This window comes from Emydura macquarii, unplaced genomic scaffold (assembly GCF_026122565.2).
Source record: "Emydura macquarii macquarii isolate MOO-44397 ecotype Brisbane River unplaced genomic scaffold, CSIRO-AGI_Emac_v2 contig_1644, whole genome shotgun sequence".
NCBI lineage: Eukaryota > Metazoa > Chordata > Testudines > Chelidae > Emydura > Emydura macquarii.
The window spans coordinates 3,606,712-3,632,005 of record NW_027131781.1 but is presented as its reverse complement, the minus strand read 5'-3'; the positions used below and the strand labels follow the sequence as shown (position 1 = coordinate 3,632,005).

At 43.8% G+C, this 25,294-nt stretch overlaps 1 protein-coding gene across 5 annotated transcripts in view; it reads left to right on the top strand.

Annotated features, from left to right (window-relative positions):
- The window catches only part of CORO2B (coronin 2B), a 125,330-nt gene that overhangs the window by 82,146 nt on the left and 17,890 nt on the right, over positions 1 to 25,294 (top strand). For all 5 annotated transcript variants that reach the window (XR_010921272.1, XM_067555505.1, XM_067555502.1 and 2 more), the window contains one exon: positions 17,970 to 18,086. Coding sequence is in view for 4 of the 5 variants with exons in the window: in XM_067555505.1 (XP_067411606.1) it covers positions 17,970 to 18,086 (117 nt within the window). In the remaining variant the exon portion in view is untranslated. The remainder of the gene's footprint in view (positions 1 to 17,969; positions 18,087 to 25,294) is intronic.

Here is a 25,294-nt window from a genome sequence, read left to right as displayed (position 1 = left end):
AGCCATGGCAATCTGCCTGCAATTTATTTAACTCTCTACATGCTTAGCTTTCCCCCCTCAGTGTTCCAGCTCTAAAAGAGAAAACCAGGAGCCAACCTGCCTTGTTCAAGCCACTTCCACTAGCTGCTGTTTTCCCTTTAACTTGTGCAAATAAGCGTCCAAAATCTGGAACGTTTCTCAAGACTTGCACCAACGTTTAGAACAGTGGTTCTCTGCCCGCAGGCCAGTTGTGACCCAATCAGCACACAGCTGCAGCCCATGTGACATCTTCAAGGCCATAAAGTCGTGTATATGTATTGTGTGGATGCACCCCATATAACAAGTGGAGAGCTGCATATGCAGCCCACAGTGGTGAATGAGTTGAGAACCACTGGTTTAGAATGACCTTATTGCATTTAGGCTTTCTACTATTCAAATAGCCTGCAAATTTGAGATGTTTGAATGCTGAATACCAAGGTGCCACAAAAAAGGGGTTAACTTAGCCCCAGCTACAGGGTATCTGTTCAGAGATTTTATGGTTGTCGGTCGTGGTAGCACAAACAGATTGCCGTAAATGTGATTTGAATACATTACATCTTTGGCCTTTTGAACCCACACTTATGTATGTCTTATCAGTGAGAACCAGGAAGCCTTGGAATGGTTGCATGTTCTTCAACCAGAAGACCAGAGAGGATGGCTCAAAGTCAGAACCAAGTGCCCCAGTGCTGGCGTTGAAGTCGTTTAAGAATTTATCGTAGACATTTAAGAATTTATCGTAGGCATTGAGCAAAGTGATTAATCCTGCCTTCAACGTCCTTTTAAAAACGGCACAAAGGGTTGTTCTAAAACTGAAAATAAAATTCCACGATTCCAACTTCACATGCCGATTTGCAGTCTGAGGTAAACGTTTGCCAAAATACTAACTTTTTTTGCAATACAGATTAGTAACGGGTGTGCCCACCGCTCAGATCCGTGTAGTTACTGAGTGATACTAGCAGAATTGAGACTTGGCATGAATTTACTTCCTGGGCAGCGCTTTTAAATCTCCTTTCATTCAGGATCCACAGCATCCCAATTGTAGACATGAAACTGTGGATGGAAATGACCTTGGATGCCTACCCAATTTTGCCGCCAGGGCAAGGAACTAGACAGGTAGAGACAAAAGCATTCAGACTCTGGTGCAACATGGCCTAGTGGACAGAGCACTGGACTGAGATTCAGGAGATCTGGGTTTTGTTCCTGGCTCTGCTGCTGGGTGAGCGTGGGCAGGGCACTTCACTGCTCTGTGCTTCAGCTTCCCTATCTGAATGACACGGACTCCCTTTGTGAAGTGCTTTGAGATCCCTGGATGAAAAGTGCGATAAGATCTGGGTGTTTTAATAAATATTACGTTTTCATTCATAATAAAGTCAGGCATGTATGTATGCAGTGACCAGAAAGACGCCTGACTGTCTCAGAGGTGCTGAGCACTGAGTCACTGTTTTGTGAGCATATTCAGCAATTCTGACATGAGTTTCAGGACACTATAAGTGTCTGATTCTATGCATGGGCACCTGATTTGAGGAACCCAAGCTGAAAAATGTTGGTATGGAATTTTAGATTTGGATCCACAATTGGGGGCAGATGGCAAGTAAGAGGTCAGGCATGAAAACTTAGCTCCTTGTTTTAACAGAAGCTTAGAAAAGGAAAATCAAATATCCTCCCCTATAGCTCTGTTGTGTTTACAGGTAAATGTGTCTGGGTCTAATTTTAAAACTACGCAGGACATAATCTGCAGATTTGCATAACTCTCACACTGTGAAAATTAAAATACTGTTAATGTCACATTATCCCATGTGAGCAGATAGTTTGTGGGTTGCCCCTGTTTATTTGTTTAGGACATACAGCAGACTCCAGTTGCCATAACTCAAATACTTGTACCCTCTGCTGGATAAAGTCTGGTATAAACCATGTCACCATTAGGGAAGAGTAAGGAGAGTCCTGTAGCACTTTAAAGACTAACAAATTTCTGCAGGAGTAAGCTTTCGTGGGCTGTAACCCACTTCGTCAGATGCATGAAATAGAAATCAGATAAGAGGTATATATATACATCCAAGGGTAAGAAACAACAATGGGGAGGGGAGGTGTAAACAAAGTCCATTCAGTTAGAGTAGATGAGGCCTATTCATAACTATTGATTAGGAGGTGAGAATGTGTGAAACGTGACAATTACTTCATGTAATGAGAGAACCATTCCAAGTGAAGATGGATTTTTTTTATATTATTTAAAAAAAAAAAAGAATAGAGAGTCCTGTAGCACTTTAAAGACTAACAAATTTAATTTCTGCAGGCATAAGCTTTCATGGGCTGTAACCCACTGCTTGCAGAAATTAAATTTGTTAGTCTTTAAAGTGCTACAGAACTCTCGTTGTTTTTGCTGTATACAGACTAACCCGGCCACCCCTGTGGAACTTTTTATATTATGTACATAATCAAGTTTAACAGGGATTTTGTTTGGTCTTGGGGGTTTTTTTTTTTTTTTTTGGTTTTTTTTTTTTTTTGGTCTTTTTAAATAACAAGCTTGATCTTGGCTACTGTTCTGGAATAAATGTAAATACCAATTACGCAACGCTTTGTATTTTTAATTTGTGTAACACTTTCATCTATCTGCAGTTTATGCATTTGTTGGTATATTTTAGACCAGACATCTCTTATGATTTCTAGACATGTCCTGCAGTGGTTAGTAAGTCAGAAAAATAATTGTCTGCGTGGAGGGGCTTTCCCTTTCTTGTTAGTACCCAGGGAAGTTCAGGTAGTTAACAATTTAGAAGCAGGTTAGGTGAAGATGTAATATGTGTAGCTAAACTAACTCTGCTTATATCCAGGCAAATGTGGTGACTGGCACTTAAATCTTAAACATGTCCAGAAGCGGCATTGAATGTCTTTCATTCAGCTATTTATCTCGAACGCATTTTTACAGCGGGTTAAGTTGTGTTATGTGCTGATGAGTGTTTTTATAAGGGAGGTATAACGGCGATGCGAGGTGTGGCTTAAAAAATGTTCAGGTGAACCAAAACCTCACAACGGACACGCCTGACTTTGCCCCGGTGGAACTACGGAATCTGGCGAAGAGGCCCAGAGCTGTTCAAATAACTTTGACTTAGAAATAGCAGCGAGGGAAGTAAGAGGTTCAACGGGTAACCGTTTAACCGGGAAGTAGCAGTCTTACCATGCAGTGCAGTCATTAAACGTTGCCCGGGGGGGGGCCACACGGAGTCCGGGATGGAAGGAAGTCAGCGACGCAGGGGCCCCTCTCCAGCAGTGGGCCTCCAACCTTTGATCCCCCTCATCCCTCTCCGTCCCTCCCCCCAGCTGGGGCTGGGAGCGGGTCGGGCTGGGGCTACGGGTGGGAGGCTGGGGTGGGGGCCGGGGGCCCAGGCTGTCCCCAGGGCCCATGGTGGCTGGGGGCCGCGGCAGGAGCTGGGCGCTGAGACTGAGGGCGGGCGCCGCGGCCGGGGGCCGGGCAAGGCCGGCTGCTGGGCGCTGAGGAGGGGAGAGGAGGCCGAGCGCTATGGCCAAGGGGGAGGGGCGGGAGGTCGGGCTCCGTGGCCGGGAGTGGGGGTCCAGGGTTGGGGGCTGAGGTGGCAGCCAGACCCCAAGACAGGGCCGGGGCCGGGGCTGGAGCAGCGCTGGGGCCAGAGCGGTGCTGGGGGGGCGCTCCCTCCCTGCCCCCTGTGAGGGTGGGCCCGGGCCCCCCCATTTCTCATGCCCCCCCCCCGATTGAAGACCTCTGCTCCCCGGCGAGCGCGCCTCCTCCCTGCGCCGCATTGCACCGGCCTGCGCTTGGGCTGGTGCAGAGGCCCGGGCGCCTCCCCGCCAAGCGAGAGTGGCCCAGCGACCCCGAGGAGAGCCACGCGGGAGTCACCTCGCGGGCCCAGCGTCGCCCACTGCGCAGCTGCTTCCCTGGGCTCTGCCAACGCCGGGCAGCAGCTGTCAGCCCCCCCAGCCATTCAGCGGGGCTGAGCCGGCCGGCGAAGCTCGCTCGTCAAGGCCTGAGGGCATCCCCACGCCCCCACCCCTTTTGCGGACAGCTGTAAGCTGTGACAAGTGCCAGGCAAGTTAACGCTTAGACATTTAAACGATCTGTTTTGAGCCGTTTAAATGGGTCCTTTTAAAACCATTTATTACATCCCGAATGGCACCTTTCATTGAAGTTCTTGAGCACCAATTTAATTGGAGTTGTGCTGTCATCCTCTGAGGCCGACTGGCATGAGTCTTGTTTTACATGTGAGGAAACTGAGGCACGGGAAGACTGGTGGATCCGCTCAAGGTCAGAGTTGGGGGCAGAGCTGGGAATGAAATCTTGGATGTCAACCCCTGCTCCCGTCATGGGGCCACGCTCCCATCGAATTGGAATAAGTAGCTGATCAAAATCGTGTAAAATATGGAATGGGTCCTTCTGAAGTTCCCAGTGTAGGCCTCGGAGGTGCCTCTCGGGATTGTTTTGCATTAGTTGCAGGATGTTTGAGCAGGGTGTCTGAGCATGGAAGCATTACGCCTAAAATACAGAGGCGGGGGGCGTCGTGGGTGGTGTCAATGTGACTCAGCTAACTGTGTCTCTTGTCATTCTGGCCCTCCTCTCACTGCAATTTTGGGAGTCCTCTTGTGAGGGCAAATTCTGACAGGGAGAGGAGTGTAAGGGGCTGCTGGAAAACGTGGACCCCACGGGGGGAGCATAGGCTACAAAATGCATTCTCCAACTTTGGCTCCATTTCCCCCTTTCTCCCTCCCCTCAAAAAAGTGGAGAGGTTACCGCAGAGGAGCAATCTGAGACAGGAATGTCCAGTATGGTTTTCCTAGGTACTTCCCTGGAGCAAGCAAAGACACTGATATGCACACCCTTGTGGAGGTTATTTATTCCCCTGTCATGACTAATCTGTGCAATAGGGCAGCTGCCATTCAGAATACAAGTTCACGTGATTGCTACTCTAACGTTGCTGGAGCCGTGGAATTCTGCCTGTCTGGAGATTGGTGGAGGAGAGCGGGGGGATTTCTGTAGCGAACAAAAACTTGGCCTTGGGAAAAGTCTGTTTTGCTCAGCTGACAATGACAGGTAAAGGGAATGCTGTGCTGACTTGTGGCCACCTCTATTTATTTTCCAGAGCGCAGATGATGCATGAGATTCCATTTCTTTAGTGATATCATGACACTGCGTCACACAAGCGACTCCAAAAAGTCCGCAGAATTCAACAGACAGCAACTAGGCGATTAAAAACAAATGCCTGTCTACATTCATGCAGCTGATTCAATGCATGTTTACTTCCATTCACAGTTTAAAGATTAGATGTATTTTGCTACATTTGGCACTGCTAACCTCACTTGCCTTTTTCTATTTAAGTTTTCTAAGTGATACTAATCAGAGTGATGGTATTATATTGTTTTGTTTTTTCAAAGTGACAATTCTAACATTTGTGGCATTGTTTTGGGTCATTTTAGCCCTGAAGTTCTAGTTTGTCTCCGCTAACATGGCAAAATAGCTGTCTTCACTTCAAAACCATGTGAGAGCGACTTTCATTATTTTATTGTCTTTATTTTTGGCTGCAAAGCCATCTTTGCTTGAAAATAAAAACTTTCTGCTGCAGCATGGGTTAGTTTTTTACTGGGTGATCATATTCTCAAGTGAAAAGTCACAAAATTTGGCAAACTTTTCAAGAAACTAGGACAATTGCTTGCATTTTTAACAGTCTTTGCTTCTGAATGTTCACCAGTTCTCTTGTGCCTGTTCTGCAAGCCTCCCAGTAGTCAACCGCCTCAGGAATCTTTACAAGACCTAGAAGTGACACTCACATGGACAATGAAATGTTTGCAGGTACAATGATCTTTTCGTTTATTTGGCTTCCTGCAAGTTGCTGCTTCTCCCTGAGTCACCTTCTAATTGGGTCCGTCTGCCTGACCCATTCCTGCCAGATGGATGAGTCTGCAGGGAACGTGCAAGTGCTCTGAATTTCCTTGGCCTTGGTTCACTCCATCTCAGTATGACTCAAATCACGTGATTGCCACAGAATCATGCTTCTCAGCTCCTAGAAGCTAAATGTGGAACATGCTAATATGTAATAAAGAAGCCCTCCCCTACCCAGGGCAAAAACAGTGGTGGGGAAGCTTGCAATATTTTTGGTGTTAGGGTTTTGGGTTTTTTTAAGAAACTAATGCTTTCTGTAGCTGCAGATACATAAATCCACATTTCTCATGTAAATTATTTACATCACTGAAATTATGCAACAAACCCCAAATACTAGAGAAGATTTGGGGAAAGGTCTAAAATACAGGATACCCTTGAGGTAAAAAAGTCAAGACCATTGCAGAGCTGTTACTTTGTCTTGTGTCCAGTGGTGGCTAATCCCTGATGCTTTAGAGGCAAGGTGCAAAAAAAAAAAAAAAAACCCAAAAACCTGTATTGCAATAGAGCACAGGGTGAAGGGGGGAAATATCTTCCTGACCCTAATTGTTAAGCAGCCTGTGCCCTGAATATTCCCTGTGCATCCCCAAAAGGAGCGAGGGTCTCATCAGACTTGCTTCTCTCCCCCGCCCTGATTTATTGTCTGTGCCAGGGAGAACAAGTGAGACAACATGGGTCAAAGCACCGCAGAGTGCACCCAGCCCCTTCACAATAAATGCACCAAACCCCAGTTTCCTTCATTCTTATCTGAGCTGGGCACCTAGATGGAGCACGGTGGGCTCCAAATGGACAAGACTGAGGTGACGCTGGCGGGAAGAGAACTGTTGTGAAGAACTCTCTCCCAAAAAAGGCATCTGCCCTCCTGGTGTCCAATCTGTCTTGGGCTCCACACCGCACCTGCAGACCCAACTAGCCACAACAGCAAAAGGCTCACTTCCATTTGCAGCTGGCCAGCAGAGTGCGTCCAGTCCGGCTGACAGCAGATGTGGCTGCCAGGCTCCAGGCATCTGCACCGTCTATGCCGGACTGTTGTAGTTCTCTACCGAGGCCCAACACCCAATATCATGAGGAAGCTCCAGCTTTCTCAAAATGCAGCTGCCTCATTGCTGAGCGACACAAAAATGTATTGGTATGATACACCACTCTCCCTTCAGTAGGGAAACAATTCAGAATCAAGGTTACTGCCCTAATCTTCGGAACTCTGCATGGAATTAATCCTGGTGACATGGTCTGTGCAACCACATCTTCCCACAACAGGTGTACTTCACAGGGGTGAATAACTATGAAACCGCAGGAGAAGCTGTGACAACTGGAGACAAGACTTTCACAAAAGCTGCAGCACAAACATGGACCAAATAGTCTGTTGAAAATTCTGTTGCCTGTTAGGACCATTGTTCTTGCTATCCAGCTTCCTAATACCTAGTTGGGCACATGCCAAATTAGACTCACTTTGCTGAGAAAGCTGTATGTGCCTACCAGTCACGTGGTTGCCTAGATGGGGATCCTTAAGAGATGAGGGGACCTGCCCCAATCAGTCACCTTTTGTATAATCAAAACTCATCTTGCCCTTCTCTGTACTAGAAGGAAGCTTATTTTTTTCCAAGTGAGTGCAGCAGCCATTGCAAAGCAGGGAAGGAAATTGATTACTCTGAAGAAGAACCATTTGGGTCATAACTGCCAAATGCAGACCCATTAATTTCCCTGCCCGTTAAGTGGCAGCTGGTCTATTCACATTGCCTGATGTCCCCTTTTCAGATGGCACTGGGCGGGGGGGGATCACTCTCTAAATGGACTATCCACATACTGACCACTCCTGGGCCACACATAGCGGGAGAGTGTTAAAATCTCCTGAAAGAATTGTTCCCTCCAGTTGTGAGAGAGAACAAGTCAGTCCATAAGAGGAGGGGACATCTGACTGAATGAGCAGGGGAGGCACCCTGGGACCAGGAGGGGGTTAATCTCACACCTTTTAAACTGGTACAACTTTCTTATGCAGACAAGGCCTTCTTCAATAAGGCGGGGGGGAATCTATTTACTCTTTTAATCCCAGCCACTAAGGAGATGTATGAACTGAACCATTTTCACATGAAAATTTATAATCTCCTTTTTCCTTGGCATAACTTTACTAATCAAATAGAAATGGTAAGTAGAAATTATCAGCAATTAATGGGAAAGTGTACACTTGGGAAAGAAAGGAATTTGGAGTCACTTTCTGTGGAGTTCTTTTTTATTCCCACTCTTATTTTTGCCTGGCTTCTCTTCTTGGTTTGTGTGCAAGCTTTAAATGTGTTAGAACGAATGCTGGACAAATATGACAGAAGTGTGAGTTGCCTGAGCTTTTAAAAAGGGGGAAAAAGTGGCTCACCGGTATTTCTGACTCTACTGAAAGCAAATAGGAATTGGGATATGAGCAACTTGTTTTATTTACAGGTATTTTTGGAAAGCAAAATTCTCATAATATTCATGATTTTTTATACTAGAAATGACTTATTCAAGCTCTTTTCCTTAAAAAAAACAAACTGGCGGAACAGGAACAGCCCCACGTGATGGAGGTGGCTAATCACAAAACACAACGTGTTGATGTACCTGAGGAGGATGAGTGAATAATTGCAACACCTCTTTGCAAATACTGGAGGGCATGAGGAAAGGGAGGAAAGTGAAAAGGCAGTCATAGCTGTCAACGAGCAGCATGGCTTCAATAAAGCGTATAGTGGCAGTCTTCCTGATGCCTTGCTTCCTGCAGTCAAAACAACAAATTCCCATATTTATGAGGGGGCAGAGCCTTTGTTAAAAGACATGGTGAAACTTTGAACCTTCATTTTTAGTCACAGGATCTGAAGCTCTGAAAAACTCCCTTCGCATGGGACTGACGCTGATGATGTCAAAATAGGATTTCCAGTGCAGGCTGCCAAGTGAAAATTGCATGTAAGCTCCCAATGCTTCCAGCAAACCTTTGAAGCTTCAGACCGCTCAAGAGTGAAGCTTCAAAGAAAAAGTGCTTTGTGAGGTGCCTTATGCCTGTGTATGAGTATCCTCGCCTTCCTTTTTTCCCCTGTACGTTATACCAGAAAGCTCCCCTAATGTCACTCTGTGCAGGTGACAATTGTCTGGGCAGTGGCTGCATATTCAAGCTACTGACTGTAGAAAGAAATACATGGATTGTACCAGCTTGGTCGATTAGCTACTGATTTGATTGTTAGGTCAGTGTTTTAAAATATGTAAACTGGCTGGAAATGGGTGAGACTGGATGCCTTTTAAAGTTATTGTTGAAATGGGATTCCTCAAAAAGGCTTGTCTGAAGAAGGCGTGTGTGTCTTTCACTGCGCATATTTACACAGAGACTCTCCATTGAAACTGTCTTTGTAGTATTGGAATAATTATGAAACTCTATTTTGCCCTTGTCAGTGTTCCAAAAGCACTGAAATTACTAACCATTTCCCAAAGCAGATTCCTTCTCATTCATCAAGTGGCAAAATGACTGACTTAAGCAAACTGAAAAATTCATTGTCCTCTTACCCCTCTCCCCAAGACATAATAAAATTAATTCCTTCACTCCAAAATGATGCTCTTTAATTGCTCTGGTTCCCAGGCAAAAAAACGCATTGAATGCTTAAAGCTGCTGAAGAATTACTCCTTCAAGTCCCTGTGATGACAAATGTCAAAGCGTAAAGGAGCCTACAGGCAAAATCTTACTCAGTAGAACGCTCCCTGTGTTGTTGTGCTCCCCCACTTAAAGGGAAATGATATTTGGGTCACTGAGCTTTAAGCAGCCCAGGGTTATAGATACAGCTTCCTTGTGTGATTAGAATTCCACTAGGGCTTAAACCACTGATGCTGACAAGGTTTCCCTTCAACTGACCGAATGGGAAATTACAGCACAGGAAATCACTGATCTGTATTTATCAGCATTAACCATACAAGTTTCATTTATCCATTATTTTCCAACGTTGCAGAGCACAGGTCCTGAAGATTAGTCTCTCCTCTTTTACGTACACTGTGACTGAGAGCAAAAGTGTTGCTAAATCAGATTCTGCCTTCGTTAATATTTTACACATGCACAACAGCTGTCGAAATGTCTCTGGGCAGGGCAGGTACCTTGATGGAGAAGGTAAATGGGCTGCCCCAGTTCCAGGTGATGACAATTGGATCATGATCTGGGTTTGTGAAATACTAGTATTATTTTGTTTTAATCAAAAAATTAAATTCTCACACTGTATGTAATGGTCTAGTAACCAAACTGTGTTTTTGTCCTCCAGAAAGACTAATGAATTTTGATAAAGAACATCAAGTCTCCTTTGCAAAGAAAATTATTCAGCTAGTTGCTCAAAATTCGTGATTGCTTATTAACTTACACAGTTATAAGATCTGTCCTCTTGGAGTTTAACAGCTGCTGCATAAGTTTGTATTTCCTGTAAGCAGGGAAAGAGTGTTCACCAGGCAGTGTGTTGTTAATGTCATGATAATGCAAATATGAAAATAGGATGAAAGCTAGATAATGTAAAGTGGGGTTGGTAAGTGATGTCTGTTACAGTACTTAATAAATAATAACCCATAAAATTGTGCTTTGCCTTCCAATAGTTCACAGCAAGATGACAGGCAGGCAAAGAGGAAGGTCTGAACTGATTCTGCTATGTTACTAGCATGCAAAACACAGCTTCATGCCCACTAATGATGTTGATTTTTTTTAATCTTGCAATCTACTGCTCTGCACCCACAAACACACTGATTCGTTCTCTGAGCTGAGATCCCAGCCCTCCTGTGAAGAGAGATGGTCAAATAAAATATTTTTTTGTGGAAAATTTCAAGGAAAAAAGGAAAAAAATCTTTTTTTCTTGGAGAATTTCATTTTTTTTTCAAGTGGAAATTAAAATATATATATATAATTTTTTTTTAATTTGAAAATGCTACTGTGGTGCCTCAGGGGAATAATAGTTCAGATGCCTCATGCTGCCATACTCCTCCATAGGTTGGCGTCCCTGGTTGGACTACATCTCCCATCATGCATCACAGTTTCCAGTCTTCATGTAGAGGAGGTGCATCGTGGGAGTCTCTGGCCACAGTACATCATGACAGAGGTAGTTCATTAAAGGAGCCTGGCCCATAGAGGAGAATAGGGACATGAACCAGCATTTCTAAAACTCAGAACCCCAGAAAGCAGACACTTCTTGGGGAAAAACTTCATTCAGTCGATTTTTTTCCATTGAAATAAAATTTCTGTGAAAAAAACTAAACTAGCCATAGCTGTGAAGTCTCTAGAAATGCTTTCCCTACCTCCAGCTCCCGTGCCTTTTTATTATGGGTTTGGTTCTGCTCGTGATTTTGCTCGAGTGGCTCGCTCTGCTGTCCAGACACAGACCAAAACACAGGCCATCACCTCTCAACAAAATGACAGTGGCACCAGTGCCAACAGTCTGTGCTGATCCTTGCTTCGAGCAAGATCCATGCTTTGACACTAGTTAGGATGTAGGCTGTGGACGGAAAGGAGGAGCCTGGCTGGTTTAATTTTGGGCGTTGCCAGGTCTAGACCATCTTTGCCCATCACCACAGAAGGGACAGATAAGTTCTAGGAATAATGTTGGAGGCATTCTATGGCCTGTGGTATACAAGAGGTCAGATTAGATGATCATAGTGGTTTCTTCTGGCCTTTGAATCAGTGAATCAGTTCTCCCATAATATCCAGCAAAAGCATTCACAGACCAGTGCAGTTTGTTGTAGCACTGTGGGCTAGGCCTCCAGAAGTCTGAGTCAGTGTGGACGCACGCCCATGACAGCAGCTGCCTTGTTGTTTAGCAGTATGGGGTCTCTCTCTCTCATGTTAGGCCGACTCGAGGGAAGTAACTCCAGGTTGAATCACTCTGAATGAACCCTCTAGTGTGGACACACCAAAAGTGAGATGGGAAGGGAAAGGGGAAAAAAGCACATTCATAAAGGCGTTTCCTTATCACAGAATAAAAAAGAGGCCATTTCTTCATTGCCTTATGGCTCTTGTACAACATTTCAGTGCCTGAAAGGGGACAAAATCAGTGGCTCACCCACCAGCTTAGAGGCTCCCTTGGGTGGCATGAAGCTGGCTATATCGGCGCTAAGCTGCTCCCCTCACAGCTCCCATGGTAGGGCTTTGCCAAGGGTGTGGCCAGGAGCAGTGCTGAACTCCGTCTGTTCCCACCTGATGCCAAAGACCCTGGGTCTGTTTCATTCAAGCACAAATTGAAGCAAGGGGTGGCTGGTCCTAGAACATAGGAGGCACAAAGTCACCTTCCTGCAACCTCCTCCATCCTCCTGTTCCAGCCCGGAGCCTAGTTTATCTGAAATGGCCTACCTTGCGCATTGCACAGAAAGAAAGGAAATGCCCCCTGGGAAGGAACGAATTCCATCTGGCACCTGGAATGCTCTTGCGATTGTGTATTCTGTCTGTTTATCTTTAAAATCACTTTATTGGACAACAGGAAAGGCAGAGATTTGGGGAGAAGGTTCACCCCGCTGGACTTAATCTCCATTCTTTATCTTAAATCTTTGTGGCCTTTATATTCTCTACGATGGCAAAAAAATAAACAATAAATCTGAGCTGGATTCTCGCACCTACGTGACACTCTCTGTATCAGTGGAGCCTCTCCTGATGCTACTCAGGTTAGACTGGGAAGAGAGGCCCTGGGGATTTTTCGCCTTCCTCTGTAGCATGGGGCACGGGTCACTTGCTGGTGGATTCTCTGCACCTTGAAGTCTTTAAACCATGACTTGAGGACTTCAATAACTCAATCATAGGTTAGGGATCTAATACAGGAGCAGATGGGTGAGGTTCTGTGGCCTGCATTGTGCAGGAGATCAGACTAGATGATCATAATGGTCTCTTTTGACCTTAAAGTCTATAAGAATCAGGACCTTAGTTTTTACTATCACTGGGAAAACTGGTAGGGAAGGGGTGCAATCAAGAAGCTGGCTTTTTATGGTACACATAGAAAACTCCAGCAGTGGCAAATGTGTTTAGTGCTCGAGAGAGAGTATTAATTTAGGAAAACAAAGAGACGCATGGCTGCCACCCCTCATGAGCACTTTTCAAACACTCCTAGCACCCATCTGGAGGCCTGACAAAGCCATGGGGAAAATGTCAAAAAAGATTTACTTGGTTTTTGTCCTAAAAATCTAAACAGATTTATAATAGCACTAGTGAACTCAGACCAGAGCTCCCTGGTGAATTAACCATCCTTAATTCTCCCAGTCATTTGCTAATCCCTAAGAAATGCTCAGTACATTGATCATTATAGCTTAATTAAAGTGGAATTACCAGACAGTCATAATGATAAGTAGAGGTATTGGCTCAAGAGAGCACATTGCCTTAATAGATAGTGGGAGTCCATGAAATGTCGAGTTTGACCCATTAGATCCCCTCTGGTAGTTCATAGGCAGCAGCATAAAATTAAGACCTTTCGAGTGATCCAAAGTGGCTCAGAGTCAGAAATACTTAACTGGAATCTACAATAAAGGAACAGGAGTTTGGTCCTGTATCTTTCAACAGTTCCATCCCCTTTCTTTAAATCCTCACCTGCCACAATTGAAATTGGGCCTAATGTAGGTTAAATTCACATTGGCTGCTATCAATCACTGGAGTAAAAATGAAGCATGTGCCATATGATTAGAGAATTTGCATAACATGCCTTAATTAACAAGAGGCTCATAAGTCAGAAATGAAGTGCTCATCCTAGACCAGCTAAAAAGGGATATAATCCTATTGCTGTCTTGCTTGTGGAAATGAATGAATGTTTGTAATGGGTTTCATTGAAGGGCAAAGGGGAAGTGCTAAAATGACCCTGTTATTGAAACAGTGATGTATCTGAATGGGTCATTTTGTTCCTGTATTGAAAGTAATGAGCAGATGCAGGATTTTTTTCTCTTTACCTTGGTAACTAAAAATGACACTGATAATAAACACTCCTGTGTTGCAAGAATAGCTTAATTCTGGCCTTATAAATAGAATTCAAGTTTTGTCATTTTGACAGATATCAACATTTTAAAGCATTTTTTTCTATTTTTATCTATTTTACATTTTCATGGTCATGTGGAATTGGGGTGGGTGGCAGACAATAATAGTTTAAGACAGATGTTGAGATTCAAAAAATTAAAGCTTTTATAACCATTAAAACACAAATTGTCAACACTGCACGTCAAACTATACAAAGATAATATCATTAAATCAAACTCTAACAAGTTCTCAAGCAGTGGTTTATCTTACTTTGCCTTGCTGTAAATTTCAATGATCATCAATGGAAATATTTTTTTCATTGGCTTGTGTATATACGGTGAAATTGAGGTTTACCAACATTTACCTATAAAAATTGAATCCTTTTAAGCCTACTGATTTGTTGAATTGGAATGATCAGTTCATTGAAACCATATTGTTGAACTCAGTTAAAACCTTCATTTAATTAAATAAACAGAACAAAAAAGTGTTAAAATGTCCTTTGAAAACAAGAAAGCAGACTCTGGAATTAAGCTGATTAAAATGCACTAACTACTCTGGCTTTTTATTTGACCATTTCTACTGTCCTAATTTTTGTTTTTGAAGAGACTCAGGTTCACATGATTTAAGTTACTACTATCTCCTACTGCATTCCAAAAAAATAAAATAACATCTGAAATAACCTTGAACATCAGGCATTAGGAGGAAACTGTTGCTAGGAAGTACGGATAAACGTCTTTGCCAACCTTCCCTTATGTTCTTGTCTGTCTTTCTACTTCTGCAGAGTTATTTTAGGAGCTGGCAGAAAAAAAACATTTTTTTTTTTTTCAAAATGCTTTTCCAGTACAAAATGGCTTTTTGATTAAATGAAAACTTTTGCAAGCATTGCTGTCTTTTGTTGAAATTTTCAGGTTTTCATCCAATCACATGCATCAGTGCCGGATCTGCGCGCTCATGTATCTCCCTGATAGATCACCAGTAAATGGCTGGATTTCTCATGCTTCTTTCCCAGATGCCTTTTTGTGTCGTAAATTGGCCACATTTGCAGATATCTCTGTGCCCTGGCATTTTGCATTCCAGTTCAACACGGTGTTTTCTGTCAGAAATGCCCATCTCTTCCTTTAGGTGCTCTGAATAGTGACTGATAGCAGTTGGCATTGCTGGTGCATGTGGATATAGAATGATATGAGTTCGTACAGTGCCTGGCACCTTGGCACCCTGTTCCCTGATTGGTGCTCTCTAGGTGCTACTGAAATATGCATGATCAGACCTCCAGACATTGTCATTCATATTCCACCCTAAAGCAAGCTGAAGGGACAGCTCTGTTTATGACAGAATTTCTCTTGGCCGGTGATGGTAGGAAATCAATATATTAGCTGCTGCTTTTACTGTGGTTTGTTCCCAGAGTCATGCAGACATTCCAGTCTGTCTCTTGGACCCCATGCTAGACTTGTTTATAACAGAGATGATGTCAGTGTGCTACATGGTGTCTCTGCACTCCTTTCCGCAGCCAAGGTGGCTGTGAGGTAGCAGTTGAACTGTCCGTGTGCAAGGAAGCAGTGACACCACCACATCCCGCTGTAGCAATAACCAAGACTCCCTGGCAATTAACAGACTAGCTCAGTGGGAACAAATGAATTCAAATAATCTCCCCAGGAGGCAATGTCTGAAGAGCAAACCCCACTCACAGTTGTCCACGCTCCCAGGGAATACAACTGCAGTCCTCAAACCAAAACAAGGCCATCTACATGGCAGCCCCTGCTGAAACACTATACTGTTCTTGCCCTCCCCTTGTGTTACAATGGATTACAAAATACTCACCAGCTGCCGGGGTATTTGTTGAACTATTACAGTAGGAGGTTACAAATCTGCTTCACAGATGTTTGCTTTACTGGTGGATTACCAAAACCAAGGATTTACCCATGTGCATTTCTTTGTTCACATTAAATGAAGCCAGGAGCTAAATACTTTAAAAGGTCAGTGCTGAAAGTGCTATTAAATATTTAGTGTATTTAGCATTCTGACCTATTTTGTTTTCAAGCCTTAAAAAGCTTGACATCACCTCCTAGTGGACATAAAAAGCCCATACATTGAGATCTGAAATTTCAGTTTGGTTTTAAAAAAGGAGGGAACAAAAGAAATAGAAATGTCGGCAAGGCTTATGCCCTAATTAAGAGACCGTTGGCTGCTGTACACAGACAGTTTTAGGCAGAGCAGCATGTAGAAGTAAGCAAAGACTGGGGAATTTTTTACAATTCCACGGAGGAGAGGAAACTAACACAAGAAATTGATTCACATTAATAGATCTGTGTGCTATAGTTGCCAAGTGAACTGTGCATTTTAAAAATATTTCAGGTTTCTCTCTGTAAATAGAGGGAAAACATAGGGTTGTGCAAATAACTTGCTTTTTGGTTCAGTGGACACAGCAAGAATGGGAGGGGTGTGGGGGAGGAATCTCTTTGGGTTTACCCAAAATAAAACAAAAAAATCACTTTTAAAAAAAAAATGTTTCCTTTTATTTTTGATGTTTTTAAACCTTTTTTAAACAGTTTTTAAAAAATATAATTGAGTGAATTTCCCAAACCAAAAGTCAAATTTTCTTTCAGAATTCTGAAACAGACTGTTTTGACATTTATGAAACTTTTTATTTGACAGAAACAATTTGCAGAAATTGACACAAATTCGTTAATTGTTTTGGTCATCCTGAATCTGTATTTTTCAGCAAAAAAACCCCCCAAAAACCAAAAACCTTCAAAATATAGGCTTTCACCCATCTCTAGAAAAAAAGACCATTGCTAAAAGTTTTCCTAAAGGAACTTTTTACGCCCAATGGAGAAAAATTGCGTCTCTAAAGTGCAAAGTGGTTATTGCACTTCTTTAAATCTACAGTGCTCCTATTCTCTAAGATACTACTTGTGATTGTCTAGAATATTTTTTAAAAAAAACATGTCATGCTCAATATCACTTCAGAAATTTGGGGAGAGGAAAGGACCCCAAAATCTCATTAGCAATTTAATGAGTGTACCCCTCATGCTACTTGTAAATGTTCCTCAGCAGAAATTTTTATTGTAAATTGTATGCTTTTCCCCAAAGAGTTTAGTAATGTCCACAGGTAATTAAGAAGCTGAGCACCAAATGAGTGGATTTTATTTTTATTTATTATTTTCCACTTATGATGCAACTAGCAGCCTACCTTTAGAAGCGTTTACAATGATATAAATAATAGCCGTAGTCCAGCAAACTTCTCCTAAGTAATGCAAACCCATCAGCTAAACAAACCCCTGAAGCCTCTTCTAACAATTCTGTTAGAAAGAGCCTGGCTAAAGCCTGTACAAAGCATTACACAGCAGGATCGAAGGATGTTGTACAGCTACAGGGAAGGGCATTTGTTGTATTTGTTTCTTTATTTAAGAGTAGTTCAGAGAGAATTGCTGGGAGTGTCCTAGAATGAGAAGAATAGAAACTTTTTCCTCTGGAAAGCATGAGGAGGTATAAAGTTGTGGCACTGACCTCAGCCTGGCTGATATCTGGTCTACTATGAGATATAACTGGTCTGGGTCATTACAGCAAGCCTCTGTTTTTGTATCTTGGACACATATTTGTCCACATGCTAATGGTGTTTTAATTGACTCTACCCAGTAATGCATTTACTCTTTCAATCTCATGCATCAAACAGAAAATGTCAAACGCTTTCCCTACATCTTTTGCTGGCAATGTAACACATCTGCATATTGTAGGAGAGTTTGACTGCAAAGTAAGCTCCCTTTCTCCTCCAAGCCATCTCTTTGTTTCGAGCTAGTTCTCTCTGGTACCTTTTGATCATTGTAGAGATGTCATGCTGTAAAATTGCTAGAAGTTGTCGGTAATATCTTGATATCTGTTTTGCATATTTAACCAGACACATATGAACCACAGATAAGTAGGAGAAAATGAAAATCTGATCTCTGAAGCAAGCCAGAGAAAGAGAGCTGAGTTACTAAAAAGCTGCTCCTCTTTGCTGGCGTTTTGAGTTATGCAAATGAGTTATTCATTCTCTCTTAGCATGAGTTCAGTTCCTAAGATGACTAGAATTGTTGCTGACGGTGTGTTTCTTGCTAACAGACTGGTCGGATCGAGCCAAACTTCCCAAAAGTCTGCGGTCACCAGGGCAACGTGCTTGACATCAAGTGGAACCCTTTTATCGAAAACATCATTGCCTCTTGCTCAGAAGACACCTCAGTGAGTAAAAATGAGCTGCGCTGATGTCTCCTTTGATACAAAAACTTGAGCGGGCGCAGAATGTGAACATCTCATAGGGTGGTCAAAGCGCTTTGCCAAGCTACTAGGGTTCTCATTTGCTCCATCTGTCTTGAGTTAGTCATACCACACTTCCTTTACTAGCATATAATGTTGGCCTTTGTGGTGTGGTTGGGGGAAGGTACCAACAATGAAGCAATAGAGGAATTTGTGCTGCCAGGGATCTACTGTTAGATGGTTGGGATACTGGCTATCTTGAAAAGGTGTGTGTGTGTGAGAGAGAGAGAGAGTTAGTTTTAAAGGTTAAATCGGCACATATATAAAAATTTGAAGTAATTGGGATGAGGTGACCAGCAATATGCCCCAACAGTGACTCTTAGCAGGTGTTTTGTTAGTTCTGCCATCTAGATCTGGATTTTTCTAAAGGGTTTTTTTGTCACCTGGTTTCCCACCCTTTCTCTGAGGGGCAAAATCTGGATTCTGGTCTTTCAGGAAGAAGTGAATTTAAAGGAGGGGGTTGATGGACAGCTTGAGGACTGTAGTCCCAGGGGGTCAGATGGAAGAAGGCCCAGAAGGGGAAGTGGGGGAGATAATCATACAGCTTGGGTGAAGGGAGGATGGGGGAAAGGAGGGAGCCGAAACAGATGAGCAAAACGTCAGGAGGCAACAAAGCAGTTTTAATTTGATGTGGCAAAAGGGTTTAGAGAATTGGCTGCCCCTTCCCCATCTCTTCATCCATCACTGGCGGGCATCTGTAACCAAGGTGACCTAGAGGACACAGCCTCCTCCCACAAACAAACATCGGGCCTTATGCATTGTTCCCCTCTGTATAACATGGGGTAGCGCTGCTAGCTAAGGACAGGTCAGGGCAACGGCCCCAGTAACCACAAGAAGGGAGGAGGGGAGAGGGGGGTTGCTTTGGAAAAAATAAATACTTGAGACACAAATCAACCACAAACTATTTCCAAACTTTGGAATGATTCTGGAGGCTTCTGCTTTAGCCTGCTGAGAAGGGGGGCACAGGCCAAGTAGCTGGCTGTGTGTGAGAGAAGGGGATGTTCCCTGCTTGCATGGCCCTGGGGTATTTCTAAACTCTCCTTTTCGGTTCACAAGAGCTCCCGTTCAGATTTCTTCCCTCTCCCCGCACCTTCCTGTGTCTCCCGAGCTCATGAGGTTCCCTGCGCTGACGCACCCACATTCACCATCCATCTAGAGATGTTACAAGCAGTAGGTATCCTCCACCTCCTGTGACAAACATTAAGGGGGAAGGAAAAGGAAAGGGTATTCTCGTTTCAAATCTCTTGCCTATTTTCCCCTTCTCAAGACAGCCCCTCCTTTCCCAACCTGACAGATTCTCCCCGGAACAGGGAGGGCATTGTGCCAAAGATAGACAGCTCTGCCCTTCCGGAGAAGCCCGAACTGAACACCTGTGTCTGACTCAAGTTTGTCAAGGTCATCGGCATCTTTGCAGTAGGATGTGGGGCTTCTGTGTGTGGCTGGTGCAGACAGGCTGGGGCCACCAGGCAAAGTCCCCCGTGCTGCACACTAGGCAGTTGAAAGAGGAAGGGGCAGATCTTCGGGAGGCGCGGGACCCATGTGCCAGGCAGCCTGGTGGGAAGAAGAGACCGGTCGTGGGTTAGACTGCTCAAGGAAACCGGCACGTGCAGGAAGCAGGGGAATGGCAGACCTAGGGGAATCTCGTCCCTTCTACAAGTAAAAGCTGGAGTAAATTCGAAGGTTTTGGAACTGTGCGCTGCAGATTGCATAGCTTGTGTTAGCAAATCGGTTGTCTGTCTTTATGGCCCCCTAGAAAACAGACACTCCAACGTGCATGTTTAAGTGCTTCTAATTTTAAGTGTGAAATTTTAAATGACACATTTATACAGCTTACGAAGAGCTCTGACCTGGTGTTTTATGTAAATCTCTAGCTGATGTCTGGCTGAATCCAGTTCCCTCTGCTCCACAGTGATGTCATTTATTGTTGTGGTAGTGTGCTTTTTATAGCCCAGGCTGCAGATAAGCTGTGAACAAGGATGTCTTGTTTCCACCCAACAGCAATGCTATTATTAATCCTTCTTACTATGGAAGACTCGAGGCTGCAACTATTCTAGTGTCTAGAGATATCAAGTAAGAGGAGGGAAAGGTAGTTTGCAATCTGGTGAAACTGAGCCAGGTTTTATTTGGCTGCTATTTACCTCCACCTCTTTGTTTTCTGGATACTAACATTGCCCCCTGGAATAGTGCATTGCAAAAACGCTGCCTTTGTACAGAGATGTGTGTGAGAGCTTAGTTCTTTCAACAGAGCAGAAATGGGAATTTGTGGTGTGACCCAGTTCTTACTGGTGACAGTTCTGCCTCCATAGATCATATAACATCACTATATATTAGTGAGTCAAGGTGGGTGAAGTAATGTCTTTTATTGGGCCAGCTTCTGTTAACATACAAACATAAGAACAGCCATACCGGGTCAGACCAATGGTCCATCTAGCTCAGTACCCTGTCTGCTGACAGTGCTTCAGAGGGAATGAACTGGGTCACACCCCGGAGAGAGAGGCATCCATTCCTTCTGGCGTCTGCTCACAGTCTCAGAGAGAGAGGGAAACTTCAGGATGTTTAACAAGGTGGCTGACCTTTTATGGTGTACACCTTTCCCAGAACGCTCACACTTGCTGCTGCCTTGCAACTCCATCCAGAGCTCTCTTAATGAATGGTTTAATCAGAGACGATACACGTGTACGAAAACATCTCTCCAGAGGCAAGTAAAGAACAACCCAACCCCCTTACCAGTAGAGCAGGTGCATGTCGTGCAATGTGCAGGTCACACCCTCTGCAGAGTTGCATTTTGGTTTTGTTACTTGTTCGAGAAGTGAACTCCTGTCACAAGCTGACAAGGCTCTTGATCTATTGTGTGGCAGGCTTTCAGGTTGAATTCTCAAACTGCCAGCATTATCCAGATTACTAGCTAAGTGAGTGAGGAGGTAAACGTGTTTGTGTGTCCAAAGAACATTCCAACACTTCAGAAAATGAGGCCGTTGGAATGAAGCTCATCCTAAATATTTGCAGTGCAGGAACCACTTTAGTTTCACATTTGGACTCCCTGCATTCACTCTCAAAGAGGGAAAGCCATTCGCAGTTATCCTCACTGACATTCCGGGCTGCCATCCGGACCAGTGAGGGGTTATCACCACCTGCCCAGTAACCTTGTGTGCCTCACAATGCTCTGCTGTTGTAGCTCCCAGCTGGGGCTGCTCACAAGCAGCCTGCCAGCATGCAGGTCGCACCCTGAGTGTCTGTGTGCGGCTGCAGCCCTGGCCCACTCTGGCTTCTGCCAGCCTTGGTGACTTCTTGCAGGGTGACCCTGACGCAATCCCAAGTCCCAAACATTCCCCAAACTTGCGTTCTGCACTGCCCAGCCCTCTCTTGGACAGTTCAGTTGTTAAGATCTGTTGCCCCTGTAAGGAGTCAATATTCAGCAATTTTCTGTTTTCAGTGGAGTTACCGAACGGTTCAGTTTAAACACAGCGCTGGGTCGGTTGAGATTAAAAATAAAACAAGTTTATTAACAAAAGAAGATAGGGTTTTAAGTGATTCCAAATAGAAGAGATAACGTTAGAAATGGTTACAGGCTAATAGAAGTGAAAACACCTGTCTCAAAGTCTAAAACTTAATCTACTACATTTCGGTTCAAGGCTTTGTTCAAGATGGCCTTTCTCACCCATGGTCTTCCAGCAAGAAGGTGACCGACCCTTTGCTTGAGCGGGATCTCTCTCAAAGCCCCAAAGGTGCTGGTCCCTTTGTCTTCATAGGTGAAAGAGAGAGAATTTAGGGCTTTCCACCCCTTTCTTTTATAGTCCACTGAATCTTTGAAGTTGATTCTGCTGAAGGTTACCACTCAAAGCAACATTTATTCAGACAGCGAGGAAGGCGACATGGGGTCTTGTGAGGAAGAAGGCTCCATGCTGTTTCTTCTCACCTGTGTGTACTGTGTCTCCTGCCTTGCTAAGACCCTCTTTATTACTTATGTGTAACCTGAGGTAAACCCACATTCCTTTCTCTAGGATAGACCTGTTTAACAACTTTTGCCTAGGCAGGGCTGTGCGATTTTGAACGTGTACTAATAACCTCATACAGGGGGATTTCATAATTTTACATATAATGCTGCTACATGCCTTCCACCATGATACTATCGGTCAGGGAGTTATTCGTTGTCAAATGGTAGCACCCAAGGCCTATCTTGTACAAAGATTATTACAGTTGTGTGAATACAGGGGTCCTTTTTGTCACATCCACCTTCTGCAATATGTTAGAAAATCTGAATTAACCTTGAAGATCTGGGGCCTTAGTGTAAATGAGAATCAGGCCTCAGATGTTCCAGGTAACAGGAGCGACTGCATTAGCTGTTAGCCCCCAAAGAACTGAGGCAATGCGTGAGGGGGAGCACACGGACTGAGCATGCTCAATAACATCTGCTGAAGCTGCTGCCCTCACTCTGCCCCTCTCCCACTACCGACAGGTCTGGGTCGTGTCTGCCAGAGGAGGACAGTTAAGCCGTTACCATTTTGTGAGTGAACTTCCTGGAGTTATTCTTCCAATATTTACTGACGTTTGTGGGCTCCTTTAGCTATTTCACCAGCATAAACAAAGTATATTCCTTTCATTAGTCACTTTTGCCTCGTGAACACTTGGAGTCCAGTCTTTAAAGATACACCCTCCCTCTCTCTTGAACACAAGCGCCCACTGAAATGTGCAAAACCTCACTCTTGTGCATTTGAAGGGGGAGTCTAACGGATGTGAAAGTACCGCACAGCCGACTCACTCATCCACATTATTTTGGTACCTGTAAGTACCCTTTGTTTTGTATCTTGGAAAGGGTCGGATTCTGCTCTCCGATCCATTGTTGTAAATCTGGGGTAATCCCGCAGACCTTGGTGGAACTAACCTGGATATTCAGTGGTGTAAATGTCAGAATTTGGCCCAGCAGGTTCAGTCTCATGGGATATTAGATTAAAATGCCACTAGGCTCAACCAGCTGAAAGTCAAGTTTTACCTCTTGACTTTACCCATTAGCATAAATGCTTTTGTTTCACTGCATTCTGTAAAGTATCTAGGGATTTTTGTGAATGCTGGACGCACGTCAGTTAATTGGCTAATTCCTCTCTCATTTAAACACCATGGGCCTGTTTCCAATCTCCCTTGCACTGGTGTAAATCTGGAGTAACTCAATTTAAAGCAAATGATCTACACCACTGTAACACCGGTATAAATGAGGCGACAGTGCAGGCCTATGTATTTCTGTTTATATCAGTACCACAGCCAAGATAAAGGGGTAGAGTCTCTTTATATCTTGTCAATTCTAGTAACTGATTTGTTTAAATCTCAGTAGCTTGGATTGTGTGGTATGCAGATGTCTGTCCTTGCGCTCTCTCTCTCCACACTGCAAATCTCCACTAGTTCTTAGGATCATCTATGTCATTCAAACTAGGTTTTTCAAGTATATTGTTCTTATTGCTCAATTATCTTTCATTCTCTGTGTATCCCTTTTATTCTCTGTGTACCATTTCATTTAGTGCCATCCAGAGATCAATGCCTTATGCATCTAAAAGTTGAAAACAGGGCTTAAAACATATGGTTCTGCAGCTGGTTTTGTGTGGATCTTCCACTGTGGATCAGTGAATTAACTTAAATTCGGGGTTGTACTCCAGTGTCCTCTCTCCTCTTGGAGGAGCAGTCCTGTTTGATAGGTTATAGTACTGACACTCCAGGTGGAAAGCTCCATTCTTTCCTTACTCTACACTTATGCAACCTTTGGAAAACAGCTTCTCCCACAAATTAGCCCACCACTGAGATGCACCATTTCTGTCCTGTCAGAGATGACAGTTTTTTAAAGCTTCATTTTTGTCTCCCTGCAATAGCCTGAGCTTTTTTGTGACTGTCTCTCTGACACGCATGTTATGCATCCCATCAGGCACAGAGAAAACAGGCTCCTTGCAAATATTTTGTCTAGTGCCTGGGATCAGCTTTGTCAGTAACACTCTTAAAAATCACCTCTTGAGGATTCAAACACTATCCCATTAGCTTGAGACTAGCTCTCAAACTCATTGTCAAATGCGTCCCCACAAAGCCATTGTCCTCTTCCTTAGCACCGCTTAGCCTAGTGATCACCCGGAATTATCTCTAGTGATGCCAAATACCAGATTTCTAAATGTAACCAATCTCCTTTTTTATTTTAAACCATCCTTCAGCTTGCTCTCCCTCCTGCTATCCTTCAACATCACTGGCCTATTTATCATCCTGTCCCTTCTCCAATTCACTGAGCCTACTGCTCGTACAGCTGGTCCTCCTTTCTGCTTTCACTCCCTCTGGGCCTAAATCCAGCCGTGTGTTATGAGTGAGACTCTTATTCATTGATCTTTCTGAGCCTACTAACTTGTCTTGCTAAATCTGAAATCTGATCTCAGTTCTGCAACTTAATAAGGGGGATGTTCTTAGGTTTTCTGTGAGCCTTATCTCTTCAGGGCTTCACATGAATGAAGCAAAATGCAGGGTTATTTCAGAAAGGCGTATTCATCGTTTGCCCTCTTGCCTCATCTAGATCTTTAAAACTAAGAGAAGCCAGTTTATTTCCTGGCTCCTCCTCCTGAATCAGGGTGGCAAAAAGACACTTTTTCTATTGTGAATTCTTGCAATACCTTCTAGATGACTAAATTTAAGGAATCAAACTACATGGATTTGACAGTGAATGTACCTTGTTAGCAAAGCCTGCACCTGCAGAGAACTGCAGGAAAACAAACAGAATGAAATGTTCCTCTTTTCACTTTTGTGTTGATAACACCTGCAATAAACTTTGCCGTCCACGCAGTGTGTGTACAGTAAATGAAAGCTGGGTTTTGTTGCCTAACTACCAAAGGAGTAGCAGGACTAAATATTTCTCATTCTTCTCTGCCTTGTATCCTAACTCCGTGGAACTGATGCAGGAAGTCGTGACTGATGCGCTCAACAAAATCTCCCCAGGGCTGAGAGAGAAATATGGGCCACGTGATGCTGCAGTTTGCTGTGTGCTGTATAAAAAGCAGCACAATCTCGAGTTGTATCTGCCAAGATGCAATTGGGGGAAAAACTCCCACCAGCCCTAGTTACCTCAAGGTGAAAAATAGTGGCAATACTTCTAGTGCTTTTTGAAAAAAGTGGTT